The 12748-nt window shown below is 37.9% G+C and overlaps 1 protein-coding gene across 1 annotated transcript in view; it reads left to right on the top strand.

Annotated features, from left to right (window-relative positions):
- LOC140342585 (coagulation factor XIII B chain-like) overlaps positions 1-12748 on the top strand; it is a 38326-nt gene that overhangs the window by 3173 nt on the left and 22405 nt on the right. The window contains exons 2-8 of the mRNA XM_072428824.1: positions 348-530; positions 916-1125; positions 3173-3352; positions 4143-4310; positions 5584-5775; positions 5872-6087; positions 8171-8353. Coding sequence (XP_072284925.1) covers positions 348-530; positions 916-1125; positions 3173-3352; positions 4143-4310; positions 5584-5775; positions 5872-6087; positions 8171-8353 — 1332 coding nt within the window. The remainder of the gene's footprint in view (positions 1-347; positions 531-915; positions 1126-3172; positions 3353-4142; positions 4311-5583; positions 5776-5871; positions 6088-8170; positions 8354-12748) is intronic.

Here is a 12748-nt window from a genome sequence, read left to right as displayed (position 1 = left end):
AGGGAGACTGAGGATGCTGCAGGCTGCTAGACAGATTCCCTGCGGACGGAGTGGTAACAGGAGGAGAAGATGACAATGAAAAGGATGAGATTCTGGCTATTCAGTGTGGACAATTGTACTCTTGTGATGGGCCATTTAAGTCCCTGGCATCTGGCTTAAGGCAGGACTCTTAGGTACCTACACTAAGTGCCACGACTGTTGAAAACCTCTGGAACAACGCACAATGTGGATTTCATTTTTATTCAAGAAAGACTTTTTTGTCCAGCGGATTTCATTTTTCTTTAATGCAATAAATGATACCAAATGTGTGCAGCAGGTAAATCACTTTTACATTTGTTGTTTTTCAGGTAATAAAAACAGCTGTGGTCCACCACCGACAATCCGGAGTGGAGACATCACAGAAACTACTAAGCTTAGTTATCCATCAGGTTCTTCTGTAAGATACAAATGTATGCATTATTATAAACTTGAAGGAAATGAAATAATCAGATGCAAAGAAGGAAAATGGGAAGAAAAGCCAATTTGTCGAGGTATGTTGTTGACATACAATTTTTTTTATGTTTTCAAATATCAAGCACAATCATTTTTTTTAATAATATTACACATATAAGTCTGTACAATTGTAGAATAATTTTAGGTTCAAACAGAATAAAGAACTGTGAACTATCCTTTAAATATTCTTCTCTGATTTCACTTTTACTCCTGATTCTACACTGTGAGGACCAAATAATTTTACTATCCATTATTTATATCTAGGCCGATTCATTTCTATGGCTGGGGTTTGGATGTCATTGGATGTCTTTGGATGTCATTGGCCATGGGCACCTGATTGCGGAGATCTGCCCTGTTGTGTCTCTAAAACTCAATAGCTGCATGATTTTTTTAGATTGTATTGCATTTTTATTTATTTTGTAGATCCTTGCACTGTTACAACTGCTGATATGCTGAAGAATAATATACAACTGAAATACAAATTGGGACATGAAAAAACAATGAAGCTCTATGTTGTTCATTCTGATAGCGTGACATTTGAGTGTGTACCAGGATATAATATTGATAATACAGGACATCTGAGGACTCAATGCTTGGATGGTATAATCATATACCCCAAATGCTTAAAGCCAGGTGGGTAGCATGTAAATATTCAAATATAGCAAACACATCAAATGCACATCTCAGAATTAGTTTAACAGTAGAGTTCTAAACAGGTTTCTCCTAACTAATACACATATCTTCCAGCAAATGGAAAAGCCAAGTATACACCATAAAGTAATAGATTGGTCTCAGGTCCCAATGCATAACGCCACTTGGGCTTCCTCAGGGGGTAGTGAGAACCATCAAATACCTATTGGTGTTGTTCAATACCTTATAGAGATACGTTTATACGTAAGCAAAAATAGTAAGGGACTATTGATGTATTCATTTACAACATGTAGTGAAGTTGATGGGTTCATTTCCCTGACAAATATGATAGTATGTAACTGTAACTTATAGTGCTTTTTTGACAACTTCTGATTCTTCTATTTTGCTTGTGAACAGTTTTGTTACCAAAACCTTCTGTTTAGTCTTGGATAGAGCAAACAAGGTTGAGATTTTTATCACTGTCTGTGTCCAGTCTGAGTACATTGTCTCCGGTACAGAAAATGAGTTGTCATGTGGATTAAGAAGGGATAGGGGGAAATCTTATGTGTGCACCTGTTCTGGTGACAACTATGAGAATGTTTTTTCTCACTTTCTGTATCTCTAGACATCTTTCTGTATCTCTAGGACCTCTAGAACAGAACCCAAATTGACTAATCTGTCTACCTAAAGCTGCTTAGTGTCACACATACCTCTTCCTCACGAAAGCGCAGATGCCTCCCTCCTGGGCATGTGGGCAGTTCTGACTCTGGGCGTGCCTACACTCCCAAGTTTTATCAGTTTTACTGGCCAATCAGGAAATAGCCTCTTGATCATCCCTGGTTATTTAGCTAGCTCAAACACAGCACTCAGTGTTCGTGCAACGTGTCTCCACTAGTGCCGATTGTCTAGCTTGCTGAGCTGGTTCCTGTACACCAGTTGCTTAATCCAGTGTTTCCTTTGTCCAGCTCCTACATTAACCCCTTGTTGCCCAGTCTGTTGTTTCTACCTATTCCCTTTGTGCTATTCCAGTGTTCCTTTCTGTCAGTGGTTTTTCCTGTGCCGCTTGTTTCTTCCAGTGTCTCCTGTGTTCCCTGTGTCCGCCGTGGCCCCTGTGTCACTGATTTCGATTTCCTGGATCCCTGGTGTTTGACCCCTGACTTGTGAACTGACCTTTCTCGCTTGCTGCCTATCTTAACCCTTCCTTCCTTGATTATTCTTTTGCTTAGTGATTTGGTACGGTGTATCTTCGTTCCCACCCTGGTGTGCTGAAGGACCGCAATCTGGCAGTAACCAGCAGCGCACATCCTCACCACTAGGGGCTCTGAAGAAGGCCTGGTTACTGTCTGGACTCTGCCCCCTGGCCCTTCTCAGGGCTCACACCACTTCCATGCAAGCCGTAGCGCCGCCTAGTGGCCCTGTCTCCCAAAGCATGCCATTAAGAATCCCAGGAAAAGCAAATATTGTCTAAATACGAGAGGCCTTTTATAATCCTACCCAGATATTGGTGTGCTTTGTGTAGTTCTTTCAGATCAGTGCAGTAATCTAATGTAAAATATTTACATTGTCCTATAACTTCCTAAAGAAAAGACTAATCTTGTATCCTCCCTTTCTTGTAGTTTTCTGCAGGTAGCCTGTAGTGGGTAGACCTCCCACAACTCTGCTCTCTGCACAGGCTATGTACAGTATGGTGATGATTTTATTCCTACTTTTACAAGGAATATCTTGATTTCCAAGGATATCGGTCACAAATAAAGGAGATTTTTATCCTTTGTCGATATAGAATGATACATTTCATTGAAAGTATTTGTGCTCGTGTTTATCTTTAAAAATCAGGTTCTTGCTTCGTATACACTTAAAGTGATTTTTTTGTGTTGTGTAATACGGTATCTTATTAATAATTTTTTTTTAATCTTTAAAATGCAGCTTTTTATATTTAGTATTTTTTTCTATCTGAACTTTATACCTGTATATTTGTTCTGATTGAAACTATCATATACCACATTCAAGCATTATCTTGGAGCTGTATGAACATTTTATGGTTCCTGTTTAGGTTTCTGTGTGTTACAAGAAGCAGAAATGGCACGTAATAATATTCAGTATAGTGAGGACAATCTTATTGAAAATGGACAAGCGATTGTATTTGAATGTACCAAAGGAATGGAACCAGAAGAAAGTCTGGAAGCCAAATGCCAGAACAAATACATTAAATACCCAAGATGTATCCTTCCACGTAAGTTAAATATCTCTTTTTTTCATTTTTTTTGTATGACTGGAGTAGCTCACATGAACCTCCACAGCTGTTCAACCACCCACCAACCCTTGCACACTTAGGTCCAAGTCCCACAAAAATAATCACAAGAAGATATTGGATAACATGGCAAAACAGCCATCTATTAAACTGTAGAAAACAATATATTTTTCAAATAAAACACATCATGACATTGCATTACTTGTATACCTTCAACAACCTAAATAACTTTCAACTTTTAATAGTGATAACCACCCCTGTTAAAACTTAACCTTTAAACTGGCTCCTCAACATTGTACAAAGATAGGGATCATGGGCCACTGCTATTGGTCCCTAATGTTAACCTGCATTAATATAATTCTAAGCTTCACCTTTTTTGTTATAAAATAATACATTTTAATACCTCAAGTGCTTTAATATAGAATTACGCTTACGTAGGTGCAATATTGAATTTTACTTAAACATTTTTTTTCTTAAATTATATCTCCAGCCAAAATATAACAATACATAAAGGATTAAAACATAAAACAAACTGCTTATAATTTACTGCAGTGCTTTCTTCCACTAGATGTAATCAGTCTTATGCCCAGGCCATTCTGCCCTCTTTTTATGAGCCCTGATTGACTTGGACTTGGCCCAGCTTCTGATTCATATTTACACACATCTAATGTTGTATTATTGATTACAGGTTTTTTTTTCATTTTCGTCTTTTAAATCTGCCTACAGTTTTAAATATAACCTACATTATAGTTTTCTTTTTTTTTCTTTTAAGGGTTCTGTAACTCCCCAGAGATTTCAAATGGAAAGCTCATTCCTAAAAAAGATCGATATGATAGTGGATCTTCAATAAATGTTGAGTGTGAGGAGCTTTACGTACACAATGGACAGAACAATGCAATATGTAAAAATGGTCAGTGGAGTGAACTACCACGATGCCTTAGTAAGTACCATACTTGTACAGACTTATACCATGATAATCACTGTTAGGGACTGGTGCACATGAGCAGATCTGCTGCCAAAGTTGCATTTGACTAGCTGATCAATTTTCTGATATTTTGGCAATCAGTTTGTGGAAAGCCCAGAAACAATACAAAAGCATGTACAATATTCTTAATTATATATGTGCTGTGTACCTGGCATGTGAAGGGTGTTTGCTATGTTTACTATATAGCTGGTAAACATAAGTATTAGGAATACTATCAAGGGTACATTTCAGATGATTTCTTTGTACATGGCAGGGGCATGCCTATTTACCGGTGATCTTATCAATAGAAGCATGCCTGCTATGAAAATAGCAACCATTATTTATGCACTCTAGTTACCATTCATAATACTCGTATTCAGGACCATCATTGGAAGGGACAAGGAGTACTTTTGTACCTTTCACCAAACTTTTGCATTGCTGGTGTTACCACTTTGCCCACAGCCCTCTGTTTAACAACTTGCAGCATCCCAAACCTTCCTTTAGTGATATGCATTTTTGCATTTCTCTCGATTCTTCTTTTCTGGATATTGATCTCAGCTTGACCTTTACCTCTACTTTGCCTGTGATTGCCACCTGCCCTTGTTTCAGCCTGTTCTACTACTCTGCCTTGCCTTGCTGTGTCCCTGTCCGATTAGCCATTCCCACACTGAAGCCATCTGATCCATGTGCCCCTGGTGAGAAGAAACTGAGGGCTGTGATCTCCATGTAGCAAAGTAATCCGGTGGCCACCAGGGTCACTTGCCCATCACTCCTTGTGGGGTGCCCTGGTGAAGACCATGAACATTAACCATGACATTTAGAACCTTGTACCCATGTTACCTGACAGGGGGTACCCATAACAGCTGAATGTTTCAACATGGGAAAGGGGGCCCAAGATTTTCTAATAGCAAATTTGCTCATATTCACCAGCTGTATAGGAAACAGAGCAAGTCCCATTAACAGCAAATAATAATACATGTTTCATTGTGTGGGAATCAATTACCTCCATTGAAACACATGGATCTGGAAGATTTTTTTTTCTAAATGGAGCCCTTTGACGTGTAAATGTAGTGTTCAGTAATACCTTTTATTGGCTAAGAAACCACAAGATTTAACGCCAACCAGTTGACCATACGGGCACTGTCTTTAAAATTTGCTGCTGTTTTCCACATGACCATTAAAAGTTAAGTACTAAATATATTTCCCAAAATACACTTACATTTTAGCTAAATCTAAATATGTCTTGCAGAGCCTTGTACAGTTTTCACCAATGATTTGGATAAAAATCACATTGAGCTTGTGACATCGGATGATGCTTTAAAGACATATAAACACAATACGGAAGTAAGAGTAAAATGCAAAATAAAATTTAAACGCTCAGGACATTTATCAGCTTTGTGTTTTGACGGCGTGATAAAATATCAAAGATGTTTTTCTGGACGTAAGTATTGCTTTTTATTTACCTGTTGTTTAAAGTGTATTCCCAGCCAAACTTATTTTTCAATCTATGTTTTTGGTTAATATATTTCAATCATAGGTACATGTCACATAGACCAACAACAAATTGATGAGAACTTCTTAGAACTGGACGATAAACATGACGGTGAAACATTTTACTCAGAAGGTGAAATCGTCCACTTTACATGTAAGGTTGGGTATTTTAATAGAACTTCATTGACAGCAACGTGCGCTAAACCCGCAGGCCTTGGCAGCACATCAGCAGGACCAGCACTGGCTTATCCAACTTGCATTAGTAAGTGGAAACTTCTCCCAACTTAATCATATTTTACAATATCTAATGAAGAACGTGCAATAAATATTGCTCATACTTTGTACTAAAATAAATGAACCTGCCCTAGCAGAAGTATAGGTTGTCAAACTGCTGATCTCATTTTGAAAATGTTATTTGCCCGGCACTGGCTTTTGTATGTTCAAGGTCAGTGATTGGATTTGTGCATACAAATCAAGAAAGTTGGAGCAAAGCCCTTATTCACTGGCTGCATTAGTTTTCCTTTTTTGAGCTGCTATCCTTTATTTTCATCTAGTAACACACTTACAGTCCTAAGATGACAGCCCTCACTTCTGTATTAGGACACACAATATATGACTGTGCAACCCATGATGATACTGCTGTGATTTCACTGTGTAAACAGTCACACATATTTTCCTATATTGTTGGTAATAAAACTCACCTGTTTCTTCTATGTTTCTTCTGTGATTCTTATTTTTGGTGAAAGTTAATCAGGAATGGATTCTTTAGACAATGTTAGGAATCTTGGGAAGCATGTGGCCAATCTAGAAATGATTGGGAAGCATGGCTAAGATGCTGTGTTTGGCCATACTTGCTGTGGTGCCTTTTGTGCTGATAAATCAGAAAATGTTGACTGAGACAAAATGATCTAAACCATTACCTAGTTCATGCTTGATTTTATTGGAAAAACAGCTTGTTTTGGAGGGAAGAAGAGATGACATATTAAATATTAGAGCATTGTGGGTTCTGTGTTGTGATAATTCCAGTTCATTTCTGATGTTGGTCCTGCTGAATCTTGGCCTTTGTGGATAAATACTTCTAGGGGAGGTCATAAGAGCAAAAGATCAGTGAATACATTCATGGTACTGGGATTCCAAAGAGTGTCCAGTGGATTGTCTGGTTGGGGAGAAAGGTGGAGGTGAATGCATATTCTTCTGGTGCATTTTACATGTTTCGATGATCATCTTAAGCATGCATTTAAGGTGATCATTTAAAACCTTTTACTCTATATAAACGTTAACTATTGTTGTTTGGAGAGTTTTAATGCCACAAAAACTAAGATTATAAAAATGATGAGAAATACTTGAAATAATTGATGTGATTTTACTTGGTTAACAGTCGAATTATGAGATGATGGGTGAATTTTAATAGCAACAAGGGGGAAAATGTCTGTGTAAAAATGGAAATAATTACTTTTATTTTTAATCCTATCTGTCCCTAATAGCTCAAACAGTTGTCCCTGATTAGCAGTAGCAGAAACTGGGTCTTGGCATGCATTCCCTGTCTTTTTTTACTTTAACGCCTTTTTCCTGGATCAACATTTGTAAAAGCAATCTCTACTAAGTTTTATGTTGTTTAGCTTCTTTTTAACTCACTCTCAACCTATTTTTTTTCTAATTACTATATATCTAATAGTTGCTTCAAGCTATCTCTATCTCACTAGCACAGCAGAGCAAAGTGGAAAGCACTGTCTTTTCTTTTTACTCATTTATTTATTATACGTATAAGTTTTCTTTAATATAACAAAGCAGCAAGCACTGTCTGACCTGTCTGACCGTTTTGTGTGTTTTTTTTTTTTTTGTAAACTCCTGTCTCTCCTTTTTAGCCATTTCAAACTGATTCTGTCTCACTCATCAGCACTGTAGAACAAAACAGCAAGTACTGTCTGCCTCCTTGTTCCACTTTCTCCATCTTTTATAAAGGACTCCACAGATGCCAGTCCTCTGTAGAACATGTAGAACACAAGGTGTGCCAAAGCTACTGTTTGTCATTGGATGATTTTCCACTGTGTGCAATATCCAAACCTGGATCAGAAATTTTGAATTCCATCCAAAACTGGACTAGCTAAAATTTCAGTAAGATTTGACTCCAAGCTGAATTTTCTGACCACCTCTAATTATTACAAATGATGGGGTTTTGAAGCGAGTAAATACTCACCTTGATTCCTTTTTAAATAAAAAATCAAAATACTAAAAAAAAGAAGTTTACTGAATTTATCATAACAAGTATTATTCCTATACATTTCAACAGATTATTCTTTTCTATAGCATGCCTTCAATTTACCCTTGCTTTTTGGTGTTTTTAGAATATGGCCAAAGCTGTGGACCGCCACCATTAATCCAAAATGGAGATATTGTAGGAGAAACAAGGTTTTCATATCCATCTGGTTCTACTGTTAACTACAGATGTGCCAACTTGTATACCCTTGAAGGGAAGGGGACTGTAACATGCAGTCATGGAGAATGGGATAAAGAACCAGTTTGTCGAGGTATATTGATGTTTACGATCTTATGTTTAAATATCAGGTTTAAAATAACCTTTTCTGGGTCTTGGCTAATCTTCCTCTAACAAATTTGCAACAAATGCAAATATTACAAAAAGTTTGTTTTGTTGTTACATTATAGTTAAAATGTATTGTTTTACACATGAATTTAATGTAAATGTAAAACACTAAACCACTTTTATTTTACAAGAGAAATGTGCCAGGTACCTTGTACATTATCCCTGTGTTTGCATAGATTTCTTCCAGGCACTTCAATTTATTTCCAAAAAGTTATTTAATCTAAAAAGTTATTTAGCGCACACCCCCTCTTTCCCAAAAAATGGTATATGAATTTCATGGTTTTATCGTTTATCGAAGGTATCGTTTATCGAAGGTACAACTGAATCCCTAAAGTGCTGTATAAATTGTCAATGCTATACTAATTTATAATACTAATATATGTCAAACGCGTAAAAGAGTCAAACAAGATTTTCAACTTTAATTATCACTAGACTTTAGAGGGTGGAAACATACCTAGGAGGAGCAGTGTTATAGGGGATTTTGGTATGTGTGTGTTTTGCGGATATTTAAGCCCACAAATTTATTTATTTTTTACTCCCTTTTTGTATTTTTTTTAAATATGCTTCTCCAAATACACCCTTTATATTCCTTGGTACTGAGTAGTGTTGGTGGAATAGCTCACTATTCGATTCGACAGCTATTCGGCCGAATATAGCAAAAAAATTCGGGTGGTCGAACATCGAATTCGAATCCCATTAAAGTCAATAGGAGAAAAATTTGGGTTTGTTTCAGCACTGTGTAGAGCTTCTACAGCTTCCAAATGGGTGTAAAAGGATACATTATAAAAGGATACATAAAAAGATACATTATAAAAAGATACATAACACTATTACATACCCCTGTGCTTCACATGAATATTAAAGTGCACCTGTCAAATCAGTTTTAGGCTAAAGCTAGGTACACACTTCCAATAATTATTGATCGATATGATAGTGGCTCTTCAGTAAATGTTGAATGTGAGGAGCTTTACATACATAATGGACAGAACAATGCAATATGTGAAAATGGTCAGTGGCGTGAACTACCACAATGCCTCAGTAAGTACCTAAGCAATAAAGACTTATATAATGGTAATCACTGTTAGGGACTGCTACACATAAACAGATCCACTGCCAAATTGGCAGTTGACTAGCTGATCCAATTAATTTTCCAACCGGCAATAAATTATTTGGAAAGCTATGAAGGGTACATGTCATATGGTTTCTATTTACACAGCAGGAACATGCCTGTTTACTAATAATAAACTATTAATAATAATAAACATGATTTATATAGCGCCAACTTATTACGAAGCTCTGTACATTAAAAAGGGGTTGCAAATGACAGACACAGGAGGAGAGAATCCTGCCCGAGGTGCTTCTTATCTAAGAGGTGGAGAAGCAGCATACAGTAAGAGGGGGATATGAAATGGTGGGGGAGTAGTAGCAGAGACAGAAGAAGATGGGTAGGCAAGTTTGAAAAGATGTGTTTTAAGGGCTCTTTTAAAGGAGCAGAAAATAGGAGCAACGCAAATGGGATGAGGAAGACCATTCCAGAGAGTGATGGCAGCTATAGAAAAGTCTTGGAGGCGTGCATGTGATGGGGTTATGAGTAAGGAAGTCATTAGCAGGTCATTGGAGGAGGGAAGAGAGAGGCTGGGGATGTATTTTTTTACCAGGTCAGAATGGTAAGTGGGACAAAAACTGTAGAGGGATTTGACGGAAAAGCACAGGATCTTGGATTTGATTCTAAGGTGACATGGAAGCCAATGAAGAGAACTGCAAAAAGATTCAGTAGAAAAGGAATGGTGGGAAAGATGGATAAGTCTGGCTGCAGCATTTATAATAGATTGGAGCGAATAGAGACGGGTTAGTGGAATACCAGAGGAGGAGGAGGTTACAGTAGTCCAGACGAGAGATGATAAGAGCGTGTACACAGAGTTTGGTGGTCTCTGGAGACAGGGAGGGGTAGATTTTGGAGATGTTGCACAGATAAAAGTGCCAGGACCTGGAAATATTCTCAATGTGGGGGGAAAAGGAGAGGGCATATTTGAAGGTGATGCCAAGACAACGTGCCTGAGGAGAGGGATAAATAATAGTGTTATTAACAGTTAGATATATGTCAGGGGGGGACTTGGAATTTGAGGGGGGGATGATGATGAGTTCTGTTTTATCCAGGTTGAGTTTCAGGAATCGGTCAGACATCCATGATGAGATGGCCAACAGGCAGCATGAGACCTTATCCAGGACTGAAGGAGACAGGTCAGGGGTGGACAGATAGATATGAATGTCATCAGCATACAGATGGTATTGTATAGCAAAGGAGGATATGAGAATAACAATATAGGAAGTGTAAGGAGAAAAGACATATGGTCCAAAACCTAACCCTTGGGGAACACCAACAGGGGGGAGAGTAAAGGGGGATTAATAACCATTGAAAGAAACTTGAAAGGAGTTAGACAGATAGGAAGCAAACCAAGTGTCACTGATACCAATGGAGTTCATGATTTGGATTAGAAAGGGGTGATCAACAGTGTCAAAAGCTGAGGAAAGATCAAGGAGAAAGAGCAAGGAAAATTGACCTGTGTGCTCCTAGACCTGTAAATGTATTGTTTAGTGATACCTTTATTGGCTTAGTTACCACAAGATTTAAAGCTAACCGCGTGACCATATGGGGTACTGCTTTTTTCCATGTAGCCAATAAAAGGTAAGTGCTAAATATTATTTCCTAAGCTACAATTCACCAAGATACTATTTCCTAAATCCAAATATGTCTTGCAGAGCCTTGTAGAGTTTTCACCAATGATTTGGATAAAAATCACATTGAGCTTGTGTCATCAGGAGATGCTTTTAAGACATATAAACACAGTATTGAAGTAAGAGTAAAATGCAACAAGAAATATAGACGTCCAGGGTCTTTATCAGCATTTTGTTATGATGGAGTGATGAAATATCAAAGATGTTTTTCTGGACGTAAGTATTGATTTTTATATACCATTTGCGTTAAGCGTATGCCCAGCCAAATGTAGTTTTCTATCCAATGGTGTATTAGAGGGATAACCTTCTATAGAAGGGTCAGGGATATGCCCTTTCCAGAAATGATGAAATATCAAAGATGTTTTTCTGGACGTAAGTATTGATTTTTATATACCATTTGCGTTAAGCGTATGCCCAGCCAAATGTAGTTTTCTATCCAATGGTGTATTAGAGGGATAACCTTCTATAGAAGGGTCAGGGATATGCCCTTTCCAGAAAAGTTGTCAACATGTTTTCTACAGGCAACAGCATCTGTTTAAATCTGTTTAAATCTGGTGTACCTGATATACCATGAAAAGTGAAGGGAGGGCCAGTAGTTTGGGACAACTAGGAAGTATAGCATGAAACAATGCTATCATTGTAACACTGGGTATTTGTATTCAGAAATGGATACCTGAAGTTTAAATGCCAAAAGAAAGTAAAACAATAAATAAATAATTACAATCCAGACCAGTGTCATTATTATTATTATTACTATTATAAATATTATTTTTAATATTATTAATAATATTATTAATAAATTGTATTTACGAGGGGGTGCTGAGAAGTTCCTGGCTTTTCCCAGAAAGAAGAGAGCCAGAGTTGTGAAATAACACATTTATTCCCCCCTGAGACTGATAGACTTGGTTCAGCTTAGTTGCAGCTTTTCTAAACCGTTCAAAAAAAAGTCCTTTGGTCGGGCCGCAAACCAAGCAGCAGCATCTTTGACATCACAAATGTCTTCAAAATGTTGCCCCTTCAGGTGTTTCTTCAAATTCGGGAACAGATAAAAGTTCGAAAGGGCCAGGTTAGGTGAATAGGGGGGATGGTGGACCAATTGGAAACCCACGGTGTTCAATTTGGCAGCCACAGCTCTGGACGTGTGCGCTGGTGCATTATCCTGCAAAAAAAGGATCCTTTGGTCAACTTTCCATGGCGTTTCGTCTTAATTGCCTCCTTCACCTGGTCCAGGAGGTTAGCATAATACTGTGGTGATAAGAGAGCGCTTAGGTAGGTAGTCCACCAACAGAATACCGTCTTTGTCCCAGAAAATGGACACCATGACTTTTTTGCCTGATTTCTGGGTTCCGAACTTCTTCGGCCGCCGGGACCCACTTTGGCGCCATTTCTTCGACTGTTCTTTGGTTTCAGGTAATAGATGTGGAGCCAGGTTTCATCCTGAGTCACTAACCTAGCCAAAAAGTCCTGTGCAGCTTCAAAATGGGCCAAGCGACTTTGAATGCTTCAACTAGTTTCTTCTTCTGATCACTGTTCAAACATTTTGGCACCAACTTCGCTTAAAGCTTGTGCATGTCTAGGATAGTGG

Source organism: Pyxicephalus adspersus, chromosome 12 (genome assembly GCF_032062135.1).
Source record: "Pyxicephalus adspersus chromosome 12, UCB_Pads_2.0, whole genome shotgun sequence".
In the NCBI taxonomy this organism is placed as follows: domain Eukaryota; kingdom Metazoa; phylum Chordata; class Amphibia; order Anura; family Pyxicephalidae; genus Pyxicephalus; species Pyxicephalus adspersus.
This window is presented reverse-complemented; position numbering and strand designations above follow the sequence as displayed.